Raw genomic sequence first — 14,983 nt, forward strand, 5'->3', positions numbered from 1 at the left:
AGTTTATTCACTGGGAATCACTTTTATAAAACTGTTTGAAAAAGAGAATATACTAAAAAAATGTGGAAACCATTATGTAAGTGCTTAGCCTTATTATTACTTCTTATAATCTATTTAACCTCTAACTTTTAAAACTAACCTGTTAATAACTTAGTGCCAGACTGTTCAAGAGACCGAAAGAAGTGACCTTTTGCTTGATCCTCTGGCTCCACCGCTCCCACTCTGATGCCTGACTGCATGAGGATGTTCGAGCACCTGCACCGCTTAGGAAGCCCGTGAGGCCGACGAGGTGACGAAGTGACGAGCCAGACCGAGCCCGCCCGGGAAGATCTTGCTACGAGTTGCCCGTTTCCTGTCCTTTGGCTGGAAGTGGCTGTGAACAAAGAACAAAAGAGAAGCTGTGGAGCTGTGCAGGCTGGAAACCAGGAGCCCCCACTGCTGGGAGCCGAGCACCCCGCCGACTTACCAGTTGACACCTGTAGACCGAGAGATTAGGGCTGCCATCTCGGGGGCGGGGCTCCTCCGTTGGGGGAAGGAAGTCGTGTCCCCTGCTTGGATCCCAGGAGCTTTACCAGTAAAAACTGATGATGTCATCTCAGACCGTTGCTTCTTGTACCCTCATGACTGGTTAGAAGCAGAACGAAAAAGCAGCGAGGCCCCAGTGCACCCCAAGTCTCAACACTTGCTTGTGGCCTCAGGCCGGGCAGCGGACAGGTGAGCAGCGTGGTCCGGGGCTGCTGCCCGCATTCACGTCCCAGCTCCTCCACGGACCGGTGGCCGTTCCCTCCGGCTCATCTCCCCACCTGTGGGAAGGATGCTGTTTCCCAGGCCAGGCTGCGAGAGGAGTAACCCAGGCTGTCCTTAAAAGTGGCGAATGGAATCAACGTGTCACAGGACCTCAGATGCAGTATTCAAGTCACTGAAGGTCACAGAAGTGAGCATGAATGTTTGAGGAAAAAAAGATTACAAGGAAGACTTAAAATTTTAAGATCTTAGAAAAAATCTTGATTTAAAGAATGCAGCCTTTTAGCCTATAGGAAGACACTGGAATATAAATTTGCACAATTATTATCTTTTATTTACATATAGAAATTAGTAAAACTGAAAACAAAACCAAATGCAACTTGTACAGAAATCCTTTAATTTTCTTTATTTTCACACATTAAAAAATGAAACACACTATACAAATGGGTTTTCATAGCAGATTACACGTGGGTCCATTCAGACTCGCTTTCAAAGTGCTGCCAACACTGTAAGTGCTGCCTCAGGCGGCAGCTGTGAGCCCCGGAGCCAGCGTATCGATTTGAATGCAGTAGCATGCAGCCCTCGGCGTGGAGGGTTCGGTTCCCCTCTGTTCTTAAATTAGGTTAAATGGCGTCGGTGTCTATATTTACAGACTTGAAATGTATCAATCCTGAGCAGTTCTGATGTACATCTGAGACTGGCTGATGGGAGTCTTGGTCTCAGTTTTAAAAAGGGAGGTTCAAATGGCGGCAGACTGGCTGCTATGAGCTCGAGTTTTCATCCTTTCCACCGGGAACTATGTGTGGAGGGTCGCACAGTCAGACACTTCTGGAAGGGTTAAGCCAAGTAACTGTAGGTGTCCTTTTCACCATCCACTCGCTCCAAATATTCTTTCTCGATCAGAATGTCAATGCATTTCTGGGAGTTATTTTTAAAAAGGAAGAAGGAGTGGAAGGGGAAGAAAAATCTATCATCAGAAGAGACAGACCACTCTCGCCATGGACTCCCCCACTGGCGACAGTGCAACGTGGAGCAAGCCCACCTCGAACAGCCCTCTGCGTGCAGTATTACCGCCCAGCACCAAGACTGCCTTCTGGCCTCTCAGTCCGGCATGGGAGCCGCTGCCTCTCAGCACCCCTAGGAATGGTCAGGGCTGAGAAGCCACGTGGGCCAGAACCTCTCTGTTCATGCTCAGTCTTACCTGAGGCCGTCACTAGGAGGGTACAGTGTCAGGGGACGCCCAGAACAAACTGGCCCCTGGGCTGGTGCTGAAGGCAGCCCCTGCGGCTATAGGCTCCCCCTCCCCCCCGCTGCCTGTGGGGGAGTCACCTGTAGGCGCTGCCTTCTGACTGGCTGTCTACCCAGGTAGCTTCACAAAGGGGAAGAGCTGCTTAGTTTCTATCTTAAACGGCCCCCGCTGGAAACGAGCCAAAGAGCAGCGACCAGAGCCGACCAGAGCAGTGGTCTCGGCATCCGCACACTTCCGCACACGTCCCCACACGGCAGTAAAGAAGAACGCACGAGGGACATGCTCAGCAGACGCAGGAGTGTCAACTCTGTTTCTAGAGAATTCAAAGGTGGGAAACTGCTGACGGTGTTGGCAGTAGGACTGGTGACCCCGCAGGAGCAAGGGTCCCGGCTGGGAGGGAGCAATGGAGGCTCTGGAATGCTGGTCGCCACCTTGCCTGGGAGCTGGGTGTCAGCTGGACAAGCGTGTTCACTGAGAGAATCGGCAAGGTGGATCCTTATGATGTGCACGTCTCCACGCAGATTTTGAAAGTTTAAAAATTAAGTCTATTTCCTCTGGTAGAAAGCTATTACATATGAATAAGCCAACTCCTTCCTTATAAAACAGTAACCACCCTACTTTTAGTCTCATCTTCTTCTAAACTAACGAGCCTGACACCTGTGCCATGTGACTTTGTACCTTAATTACTGGGACCCGAGGCTTGAACCGCGAGGACAGCTGCGTGAGCACTTCTCCAAGTAACTGCTGGTGTTTCAGAACTTTCCTCATTTTCATAATTCTCACAATAGCTGCCTATGGAACCAAGTGGAGAAAAACAAGCATGTTTAAAAGAGTTGCAACAACTTAAAACTTAAGGACAACTGGTGAAAATGCCAGAAGTTCTATATTTGTGCACAGGATTATGATTTCGTAGCACGTAACAAATACACAGCAGGTGAGAGGGGCAGGGAGCCAGTTCTGTCTACCTGTGTTTCAACTCCAACAAACATTAAAATGTTTGGTCTTAGGAGCAATTTTAATAACTCGACACAATCACAAAGCATTTAAAAAATGAGAAAAACTCAGTCTTTGAAGACTCAGAAGCTATCTGACCTTCCACTAAACAGCTCTCCCCCCCGCCCCCGCCGCCTGTCCCAACTCCCCAATCATTTGTCTTCCTGTTGTTTCGACTCCGCCCAGAGGCCCTCATCACCCTGGCAACCACGCATAAGTCACACCAAAAACACCAAGGGAAGCGCCATGCAGCTTAACCAGCCACCTCCTGGTGAGGGCCACAGGCCACGCCAATGTGCACCCAGAGTCACCTGAATCAGGAGTTTGCGATCTTCCTCAATATTTTTATGTGTGGTTTCTTGTTCCTGCTTCTGTTCAGTTTTCATTGGCACGTTGATGTTAACCCTTAATTTCTTACTGTCAAGAAAATCGAGGAAAGCAATCACTATTGTTTTAATCTTTGTTTTCATCTGTAAGACGTGCACTGCTCCCCCAGACAGTGGCGGGAGAGGGTGACTGCCACCAGTATCCCCGCTGCAGCTTCCACCCTCTACCAAAAACCAAGTGGGTCCCCGGGGCTGGCCACGGCATCTGCATTACAGGAGATCCGTCCCTTCGTCCGCTCTCCCAAACTGTGTCAAGAAAAATAAAATCCAGACACAGAAGCCCAAACTTTCAGGTGAGTCATTTAAGGAGACTCATTTGCTGAATGAAGAAGAAAATCAAAGACTGGTCTACGGCCATGCCACCTTGAACAAGCCCCATCCTGTCTGATCTTGGAAGCTAAGCGGGGTCAGGCCTGGTTAGTACTTGGATGGGAGACCACCTAGGAAGACCAGATGCTGTAAGTGTAAAAAATAAAAAAATAAGACATCGTAAGCTGATAAGGTCCTTGCAATCTGTGGTCAACCAAGGGTTGCCTTGCCTAAAAAATAAAATCAAAAACTGAAAGAGTTAAATGGAGAAACACCTAAAATCATCAGATGAAATTGAAGGGCTGCATCACGCTCCCTCCCTGAGTCCATCCAGCCCCACGCTAAGCTTGCTACCTCCCTGTCTGCAGTGACACCAGTGCTCAAAGGCAGGGGACAAGCCCATGGTCAAGGACCATTTGACGTAGATTTTCCTTACTTTTTATAACCAAGATACAATTTTATCAAGGTGTCTGGCTTCAGTTCCACCTCATCGACGTTTGCATTTTCATCTTCCAAGACCTGCAAGAAACAGCTGTTACCACGCGACCTGAGGAAGAGGCTTTCTTCAAGCTTAACATAAAAAGTGCACGAACATACCAATAACTTCGACTTCAATAAAATCTGTAGGACTTGTGCCAAAATGTCCTGCAATTAGAGAGAAGAAGGTAACTTGAAAACAAAATACATACTGTTGAATTGTACACCTGAAACTTACTGGATTTCATTAACCAAATGTCACCATAATAAAAATAGATTTTAAAAAACACAAAATATATTTTTCCTTGCAATAAAAACTATAGGCAACTCCATAATCCATTTTTCTATAGAAAAACAACAGTCTCCCAAACAGAAGAATATACTCAGAGGAAAAAGATGGTGCTTTTAGAGGTTTCCTGAACGCATCTCCTCCTAAGAGCGAAATCAACCCCTTTCGGCCGTGAGCAGCCAATGACGACAGCCGACGGTCCGGTCACACTTAACATTAGGAGCCGCGAACAGTTGTTTTCTTTAACTGAACCCGCAGGAACCCGCTCATTTCTTTAGTGCCTGGTGACGACTCCTGGACACTGATCACTGGTGTCAGCAGGACTCGGTACAAAGCTCTGCTCACCAGCGCGAAGGGCTCAGCAGTGACTCTGCTCCCGGCCTGGCTGTGGGGACTCTAAGCACGTCGTGTGGCCCCAGGCTGTTTTTTCACCTTGAACAATGAGTGATCAGCATTTCTTGGCTCTTGTTCAGCATCACGGCCTGGTGTCCCATGAAATAGGAGAGCCCCACCGGCCCAGCCTACAGTCACCAGACGCCTAGCATCCCCATCACAGACGGACAAAAGGGGCCCTCGTCAGAGCTGTCGGAGTGACAGGCCTCTTGTCTAGCAACCTCCCTGGAGCCCAGAGCAGGCTCAGGACACGGCTGGCTGCGTCCATGGCAGGGGCTGGAGGTCTCACTTCACAAGCCAAATCTGAGCAATGAATGGCGGCCACAGGTAAGAAGAGGGAGCAGCCCATCCCCACCAGGGTGTCAGTCTCACTCCTAAAAACCAGCTGAGAGACCGGTGTGGAGTTGAGTAGGAAACCACGCGAACGGCGAACCCCCCGCCCCGCCCGCCTCGGCTTGGTTGGTTCAGCAGCAGCGAGCGCCACGGGGCCGGACTCAGGACGCACGCGGCCCGCACAGTGCGGCAGCCTCGACCTCCACCCTGACTTCAGACTCCTCCTCCTGACGTCAGTGAGAAGTGAGAGGAGACGGATGCATAAAGGCGCAAAGTCATCGTTACAGAATTTAGAGCTGTCCACTGGACGTAAGGCCAGACCGAAACAAACGAGGAAACGACAGACCAACATCCCTTGTGAATGAATACGGATACTGAAAATCTTCAAGAGAATTCTGGCATAGCAAACCCAGCAGCATATAAAAGGTATCACATGCCATGACCAAGTGGGATTGTCCCCAGAGTGCAAGAGTGATTTTAACAGAGGAAACGAATCAACGTAACACACCATATCGACACGACGAGCACAGCTTGTTATTCGGCAGGGTAGGGAAAACAAAAACCCAAAATTCTTTCATGATAAAAACAATAAAAAAGGGCGCTTCTGCAATGTAATAAAGGCATCTAAGAAAAATCCACAGCTAACATCACACTTCACAGTGAAAACACGTAAAGCTTTTCCCCAAGGTGAGGAAGACGACGAGGATGCCACTTCTGATCAACACTGCACCGGTGTCTACCCAGAGCGACCAGGTAGAGAACAAAAATGCAGAGACATCCGAACACAAAAAGGAAGAAGTAAAATGATCTGTATTTGCAGGTGCCATAATTATATGTAAAAACGCCTTAAAGAATCTGCAAAAAAAGTATTAGAACTAGATCAATACGCAATGATCAACTGTATTTCTATACACTAGTAATGAACAAACAATTCCATTAACAATAGCATCGACTATAATTAAATACTTAGGAGTAATTTAGCCAAAGAAGAGTAAGAGCAGTATACTGAAAACTATGAAGCACGGTTGAAAGAAATGAAAGACAACCTAAATAAATGGAGAGGTATCGTGTCTATGGATTAGAGGACTTAACATTGTTAAGATGGCGATACTCCCCGAAGCAATCATAGTCACTGCCATCCCCTTCACAATTCCAACTTCCTTTTCTGCAGAAACGGACAAACTAATTCTAAAATTTACATGAAAACACAAACAAGTGACAAGGAATAGCCAACATAATCTTAGAAAATTGGAGGTCTCAAAACTCACTACAGAACAATAGTGATCAAGACAACATGGTACCAGTGTGAGGACATACAGATCAGTGGGAAATAGCTGAGAATCCAAAAACAGACCCCTCCCTTCATGGCCGAACGGTTCTGACAAAGGTCCCTCGACCAGTCAACAGGGAAAGACTAGTGCTTGCCCTTGGACGAGGCAATGGTTCCTCAGACATGACACCAAAAGCGCAAGCAACAGAAAAATACAGTGGACGTCATCAACACTGAAACTGTGTGAGAAGACAAACCCAGAATGGGAGATAATATTTGTAAATCTTGTATCTGACAAAAGTCTACAACATAGAACATACGAAGAATTCTTACAACTCAATAAAGACAACCCACTTAACAAGTGGGCAGAGGATATGAACAGACATTTCTCCCAAGAACATATACAAAAAGCCAAGAGATAGTCAACATCGTTATTAGGAAAATGCAAATCAAAACCGCAGTGACATACCACTTGTTACCCGCTAGATGGCTATAAAAAAAAAAAAAATACGGATAAGAACAAATGTTGGTGAGATGTGGCAAGGGTGGAGTCCTCAGGCACTGCTATGGGAGTATAAATGGGTGCAGCCGCTGTGGAATGGTCTGGCAATTCCTTGAAAAGTGTGAGTTATCACACTCAGCAATTCCCCATCTGGGTATCTACCCAAGAGAACTGCAAATATGTTCATACAGAAACTCATATGTGAATGTTCACCTAACAGCCAATTATTCATAGCAGCCAAAAGGTAGACACAAGCCCAGTGCCCACTGAAGAATGAATGACTATAACGTGCTCTATCTGTACCATCCATAAAAGAGAATGAAATGCAGATACACTTTGCAACATGGATTAAACTTTGAAAACATTATGCTACGTGAAAAAAGGCAGACGTAAAAGGCCACATATTATATAACTCAATTTTTATGAAATGTCTAGAGCAGACAAATCATAGAGACAGAACATAGATTAATGGCTGTCAGGGTCGAGGGAGAGGCCAGGGGGAGGGCAGGTACTGCTAATGGTACTGGGCTTTTATAGGGGGGTGATGAAAATATTTTGGATAGTGGTGGTGGTTGTATAACCTTATGAAATACTTCTAAGTTGTATGCTTTAAGTATACAACTTTATGTTATATGAAATATATCTCAATAGAAATGACTAACAGGAATAATATTAAAATTAAGTGAAGATTTTAAGCTTAGTAAGAAAAGCTCAGCTGAAAAGGGGGTTAAGAATGAGCTAAATGAATGAGAGAAAAACAGGCTGGTGTACTTATGTACACGTGTCCATGTACAGGTGCGCGTCACACTGGAATAGAGCATGCTCAGACTCATAAGGCAGATGTGCAGCTCAAGCCCTCTCCCCATGCCCGCCCTGCAATACCTACATGACGGCGGAGGCCACGACACGACACAAAAGGGGCAGAGCAGCAAGATTACCATTTTGATCTGAGTGCTGTCCGCCAACTGCTGCACGGCGTACGCGTCTTCTGTGTTGTACTGCAGCAGGATCGCCATCTGGAACGTGGATGCCTTCGAGGTCCCCACATGAAAGGAAGAGAGAAGCAAAACTTAAACACAGGAGAAAACTCCAAATATCCATCACCTAAGTTTGAAGAACTTATTTATAAGACGAACTTTTGAACAGATGTGAAAAATAAAGATCGATTTAAAAAGGAATGCAAAGTGTACAATTCTACTACAATGCAACATTTTCCTAAAAGATGTCATTTCCCACTTTTTCAAACATTAAAGTGATTTGGCATTTTCTTCTAAAATGTTTTGTTTTTGTAAATACAGAAATGTGCATCCACACTCATTCGTTACACCCTCCTGGTATAAAGTGAAACACTGAGCATCAATCTTCAAATTTGTTTTCGCATAAATGCTAAGAAAAACGATCTTTTGGTACCTTACTGATAAATCAACCTGCATATTGAATCATGTTTGATTTTCTTATCCTAAGTACTTTACTGCGTGAAGCATGACATGGTTTAAATCAAACCACAGCTGCTCTAAGGTCTTTCAGAAAGCTGCGCACCAGGCGCAAACGCTGGCTCTGATTCCTCAAGTGTGTGCGGGGAACGGACGCCCTCTGAGGCCGCTCTCCTGTGGAGCCCTGGGCACCCCCAACTTCCCGTGAAAATTCCTTCACCCTCCTCCTCTTCCATGCTGCACAGCAGCAAGAATGACAAACAGCAAACCTTGGCCAATGAGAGGACAAGCAATGACATTAGTGTCCCTGAGGGACAACAGGGCTTCTGGGGACTTTAGGACGCCAACCAGAAAAATGAGCAGTGGGCGAGAGCAAGGTTCTGGTAGGCTTTGAAAGGCCACTCCCGAGCTGACGAGCAGGTGACCTACATCAACACAAACCTCGGAGACATTCCATTGTTTGGCGCTGGTTCCGCTGGTGTGTATAAGCTGCCATGACTCAAAACTGGACTTACAATGGGTGCCTTTTATTGCATGTAAATTATCTCAACAAAGTTGATATAAAAATCAAAGGGGGAAAAAAAACCAGAAAAGCACCTTGTTTGTACCTTAAACAAAAATGCAAGAACAGAAAAAAAATAAAACAAAAAAACCCAAGTGATGGTCATGGGGAAAAAAAAAATACAAGGCCTGGGAAGAGCAGGTTACTGACTCATCACCAAGCCCGCCCTGGTGCCTCCGCACGGCGATCCTGCCCCCCTTGGTAAGCGTATGCCTGGCCAAAAAGGGCACCGACATTTAGGGACTAAAGCGTGTGCTCACAAGTTCTACTGTGTGTGCTTGGGAATAAAGAAAACAGGATTTCAACTGTATAATAACCATACTCAAGTTGATAAAGACCTCTGGACCTGGTGTGACAGAATATTCTGCATTTTAACTTTATCAGAATAGACTTATTGAAAGTTTAAACTACTGAGCAGAATGTGAGTCTGCAGAATGCAGTCTCAAGTCTCAACACTTAAAAACTGACTTATGACTGTTTTCATAAGTTCACCAGCAAAACCCTCTCAGAGGATAAAGCAATTAGTTGTGAGGCCTGCGCTTCACAACGTTCAAGAAGAAGCTGGACTCAAGACTTTACCTGAAAGTCACTATTACTTACTGCTTAGTACTGCTGTGAGCACAGAGGGCTATTATTCATGTGAAACTGCTTTGTCAAAGGAAAAGGACCAGTATCAAAGAAATACATAAAACTCTAGCTTTGTAAGCTACCACTTGAACACCTAATGTGTGTCAGGCAGGAGCTGTGACGAAACACTTATTAAATACATTACTTCATTTAATTATCCCACCACTTCCAAAGTAGAAGCACTAACACCCCATTTCATAGAAGAGAAAACTGAGGCTCAGTGTCATCATTAAGTGAGTTGTCCCTTGGCCAGAAAGAACTAGGATTCAGCTCATCTGACTCTTAGAATCCATGCTGTTTATGAATCTGTATTCCGATTCCTACAATTTGTCTTATCTTTGTTTAGAATTTTAAAAATATTCCAAAATAAAAAGGTGATCTTACCTGCAAAGTGTATCTGTTTTTGAAGCAGTTTGTTACCAATTCTCCTTTAGACAGCTGATATAACCATGTCAACTTTCGGCCACTGTGACGGCTAGCATAAAAAGCTGTGAAGCGCTGATAACTACGTTCCAGCTGGATAAAAGGACAGCATTATGTGGCATATATACCTCACAACAGTCTGTAGTCGGCATTTCTACATAAAACATTGTTCCTAGTTTACAGTACAAAGTTAGCGCTTACATAAAAGTAAAGTACAAACGCCAGGTGTCTGACTCTCGCAAAGCACGCTGAAATAAGCCCCTGAACGTATCATCAAGAGAGCTTTCTACTTCCAGGCAGTTAACATCATGCTCATCACAGCTCTGATCAGTTCTACTGTCTGAGCGCACAGGAACACGCTGTCGACGGGCCAGGGGTGGCTGTCGACGGGCCAGGGGTGGCCAGCCTTCAAATGGCTCGTCCTGCCCCACTGCATGGCACTCTGCCCTGGCCCTGGCCCCGTTTTATGGCAGGTGGCTGACCTGCAGGAAGGCCATCTGCAGAGACCGTTTACATCAGGGGCGAGGCTGCCCCTTCTCAGCTCTACTCAGCACCACCGGGACAGGAGACACACCCAGCCTTACCTCCGACGGCAGGGCAAATGTACAGGATTGCTGAAAGGGCCACGATCCGGAACTCAGAACCTGAATACTGAAATCCACTGGAGGGGCGGGAATGGAGAGTCAGGAATACATTTAATTAGTCTCGCAAAGTGAAAAATGCCACCGTTACAGATACATGTGGATTGCCCTTGACTAAAACACATTCAGTAAAAATCCTGCTTCAATATAAAACTAAGAATTTAATTTTAATTGATTTAACTCAATTAAAATTAGTAAAAGGTGGGAGAGACAGAAATTCTTTTCCTCCAAAGAGTTTTTTATTTCACTTCTAACTCAGAGTTATGACACCGTAAGTCTGCTTTAGTTTTCTATCGTAACTTTGGCTCACTCACGACACAGCTGGTCACCAGGCACAGATGGCCTTAGAGCTCCGAACTCAGAAAACAAACCCTACAAGTAAACAGCTAACCCCACTGTGTTTCGTGTGAGACTGTTACCGTACACCCACCCCCAATATTATATATACAACCTATATGTTATACTATTTTAGCATCATAAATAGCTGACTGTAAGTCCACTGGCACAGTGTCAAGTTAACAGTAAAATAGTTCTTTTGCTTTGGGAAAAATGAAATCCCCATTTTCATTTAGAAAGACAAAATTAGTCCATGATGACGTCAGCAGAATCCGCTGTCCCATGCTGCAGCAGACCCTACAACAGGAGGCAGCTGGCCCTCCTGAGGAGGCGTCCCAGGACCAGCCCGCCCTAATCCCCAGTGCTGATCTGAGGCCACGCAGTCTTTATTGGTTTGATTCTGTTCTCTATAGAGCCAAGTCAGTTTCTTATAAAAAAAAAAGAATCTAAGATGGATACGAGCTAAGGTTGAAAACAACCTAGAAATGAAATTGTGCATGGAGTCCTGAACGGGCAGATCCCTGGTGAGTAGAAGAGACTGGGGCTCAAGACCTGGATGTAAGCCACCAGCTCAGCGCACCCCCGAACCCCCAGCTCCCGACCAGCCACGCTCAGCGCCAGATCCTCTGGGAAAGGCTGACACGATCCATGGCTGTCATCTCCTAATGCCACACAAGAGTCATGAGGAGTCCAGAGCGGTGGGGAGGGACGTTCTCCTTGTCCTTGAATCTTTGATAAAGGATCCACCACCCGCACTTATTCCGCCAGTCTTCCTCACCCGCTGCAAAGGCTGCGGACTCCTCAGAATGCTGCCTGTGAAAGGAGTGTGAACACGTGGGTACTCACAGTCTAGCGGCTCTGAATTCGTCAGGTGCTTTTTGAACTGCTCGTTCAGGTCTTTGCTCACGCCGATGTCCTGGAACATCCGCTGCAGCTTAGAGGTGTACTCGAAGCCGCAGGCTTGCTGCAAGAAGTCCAGACAAGCGTTCCATTAACTTCTACAGAAACATGAACGTGCCCAAGAGTCTCGTAGAAATCACAGTACATGACACAGGCTTCACTGCTACAAAACTACTAAAGCAAGTATCATTTAACTATGTACCATCAAAAATAACAGCCGTAAGTTCAACAGTTGTCTTCGTACACCTGTAACTAACACTGGAGCGTCTAAGAGCAAGGATTTGTGACACCTTGGTAGAATACAAAAATGACATAACTTGTCTATGTCTCTTAGCCACTGCTGAGGACTGAACCGTGTCTCCCAAACTCCTATGCTGAAGTCCTAACCCCTAATGCGACGGGAACGGAGGTGGGCTCCCATGATGGAATGAGCGCCATTATAAGAAGAGTCTCTCTCTCCGCCATGTGAGAAGGTGGCCATCAGCAAGCCACGAAGAAGGCCCTCACCAGAAACTACATCAGCTGGCACTTGATCTTGAACTTCCTGGCCTCTGAGAAATAAACTCTTGTTGTTTAAGCCCCCCAGTCTGTGGTGTTTCATTACAGCAGCCTGAGCCGAACAGGACATCCACATTAACGAGAACTTCAGGTCAACGTGAAATCTGCTCTAAGACTTATGACGGCGCTAGACAGGCCAGCAGGCACTGAAGCAAATGCAGGTAAATGCAGAGATGACTGAATGAGAAAGAACTTGACAGCAGAGTCACACTGACGCTTTCCATCTTCTTATAGATATACACTCAGAGCAAAACAAGACCAAATTAACCTAAGACCAACAAATTTCAAGTACAGGCGGGCCATTCTGAGGGGTGAAGACAGATCTGAAGTAAAAGTGTGAGAAGGCCAGGAACGGATGCTCGGACAGTGAGCAGAGCAGGCAGGCCAGGCTGGGTCGGACGGGCTGGGCAGTGATGGGTAGGGATCGAGATGGCATCTGCGGTCCGAGGAAGGACAACCTGGACATGTCACAGTGATTCCGGAAGGTTTCCTGCGGGGAGCAGCAGAGCCCATACTGTACGAACTCCTTGTGCTATGCCGACGAACGGCTCTGCCCAACTAACTAATATTTCTGGGGAAGCTAAGAACTTTAGTAACAACTTAAAAATTTTCAGAAAATGATTACATTTACCTTTAGTTTAGAGATCATGCTTGCTTCGGCATCATCGCTCGCACTGTTCTGATGCACCAGTCTTTTGGCCAGCATTTTTGCGTAGAACTTCTGAAACACGTCTTTATCCTCTATGTACTTGAAGACAACCATCTGACAGAACCACCAAGAAAGCACACTTAATGCACTTAATATCCGACTTTACCTGACACACCCACACACCAATACACGCGCTTTATCTGGCCGTGTGCGCCAACATTTATAACGGCAAAAAATACCTCCCCACAGTCTTTCAAGTAAGTATTTTCATCAGCCTTTTAAGTAACAATAGAGTGTGGTCTGGACTTAACACAAGAAAGGAATGTACAAATGCTAAAGTTAATGACTCTTTAGGGAGTAAAACTATAGATTCAAAATAAAGTAAGTGATTCTATGACTTTCCACACTTCAGACGCCCTCTATAAATAACTGTAAATGACTTCTCAAATGGCCACTAAAAGTGGACGTGATTATTAAGCACCTTACCACTTGATTGAGCGTATCTTCTAGTTCTGCTTCTTCTGGGTTCTTGGAGCTGAAATTTTAAAAAAAGGCAGTGTTTTAAAACAAGTCATCGACTGTTTCATCAACAAGCACCACTTGGCCCAGCTGTCACACCAGAGTGTAGGCTGAACACCCAGACGACCAGTGTTCTTGAGACTGGTACGTGAGAGAGGTGGCCGACCTTCTTACCCATGGTGATCTGGCAGCTACTATGACTGTACCGCTGAGGAGCAGATTACGAAACAATTGTTTAAAATGTCCAAAATGAAAATCAACCGAAGCCATTTATCTAAAAGTTCACAAACATATTCTGAATAAAGTTTTTCTTTAACAGAATCTGTTTAAGTAGAGCTCATTTAAATGTAAGTAAATGAGCTCTACTTTTTTAATTGCTTTCTACAATATTGCTTTAACTTTGAAAAAATAAAAAAGGCATACAGTTTCCTTAGAATGGCCTAATAATTAAAGATAATGAAAAGATTTAAGCCACGATTAAAGTGTCGACTTCTGTTTGTAGTCCCATCTATAAGACTAGATGGCTGTCCTTTAATTGATCTGCCCAGAATGAAATGATTCATTCTCAGAACAAAAATTAATTAAAAGGCAAGGTTTCAAGGTAAATTATGATGAGTCCTTCATAAACAAGATTCCCATGAACTCATATAAAATGGTCCTGGCCACCCAACAGGAAGGTGCTGAGAGCTGCTGCTTCTTCAGAGCAGCTGGCTGGGAAAAGCCAGTCTCGCCCCCACCGATGCGTCTCCCTGTTTCTCCTGCAGCTCTCTCGCTTCAAGCACTGCTCGACCCCATCCACCAACAGCAGCTCACCAAAGCTGCGCTTTGGAGCTGTCTGCCATTCTGTCTGCTGTAGCAGCCTTAATTTAAAAGGAGACTTGATGAGGGCCATTCATGAAAAAACAACAGACCAAAAGGGCACTATGTGTTCTGCCAAACAGACTGAAGCCCTACTATGTCGCCATATTTAAAACATTGATAATTTTCATGTTACATAGCCTAAAAAATGAAATCAGGTATTCTGACTTAATGTCCATTTTCATTCCTGAAATGAATATATTTGAGGATCTAACTAGAGATGCTAAATTATACATCAGACCGACACTGCAATAATAAGGAAAAAAACTCCAAATACTCAATTCTCATTGGAGTTGGGCAAATGGTTTTCTGATAAAGTGAGAGATGGCCGTCACCACATTTCCCATGCCTATCAGACCATGTGGTTGCTCAGGTCTCTGTTAACACAGTAAATTACATTAATTTGCTGCCGCTGAGCCATCTTTACATTCCAAGAATACGGTATCCTGGAGAAAAACTCTTCAGTTCACTGACAAACTTAGTTTGCAAACCGTTCACTGAAGCGTTCTACAACTCTACTCTCGGTGTGACC

General features: G+C 45.3%; 1 protein-coding gene and 1 pseudogene across 2 annotated transcripts in view; one reads left to right on the forward strand and one right to left on the reverse strand.

The window, feature by feature from the left end:
* Positions 1 to 1,120: 1,120 nt before the first annotated feature.
* Positions 1,121 to 14,983, reverse strand: part of CUL1 (cullin 1) — an 81,730-nt gene continuing 67,867 nt past the window's right edge. For both annotated transcript variants that reach the window (XM_039861209.1, XM_039861208.1), the window contains exons 12-22: positions 13,561 to 13,609; positions 13,057 to 13,188; positions 11,814 to 11,931; positions 10,575 to 10,651; positions 9,952 to 10,083; positions 7,884 to 7,976; positions 4,279 to 4,326; positions 4,118 to 4,200; positions 3,298 to 3,403; positions 2,672 to 2,785; positions 1,121 to 1,662 (exon numbers count right to left, since the gene is read on the reverse strand). In XM_039861209.1, the coding sequence (XP_039717143.1) occupies positions 1,582 to 1,662; positions 2,672 to 2,785; positions 3,298 to 3,403; positions 4,118 to 4,200; positions 4,279 to 4,326; positions 7,884 to 7,976; positions 9,952 to 10,083; positions 10,575 to 10,651; positions 11,814 to 11,931; positions 13,057 to 13,188; positions 13,561 to 13,609 (1,033 nt within the window). In that variant the 3' untranslated portion in view covers positions 1,121 to 1,581. The remainder of the gene's footprint in view (positions 1,663 to 2,671; positions 2,786 to 3,297; positions 3,404 to 4,117; positions 4,201 to 4,278; positions 4,327 to 7,883; positions 7,977 to 9,951; positions 10,084 to 10,574; positions 10,652 to 11,813; positions 11,932 to 13,056; positions 13,189 to 13,560; positions 13,610 to 14,983) is intronic.
* On the forward strand, positions 3,719 to 3,837 carry LOC120601596 (uncharacterized; annotated as a pseudogene).

Source organism: Pteropus medius, unplaced genomic scaffold (genome assembly GCF_902729225.1).
Source record: "Pteropus medius unplaced genomic scaffold, Ma_sr-lr_union100, whole genome shotgun sequence".
Lineage (NCBI taxonomy): Eukaryota > Metazoa > Chordata > Mammalia > Chiroptera > Pteropodidae > Pteropus > Pteropus medius.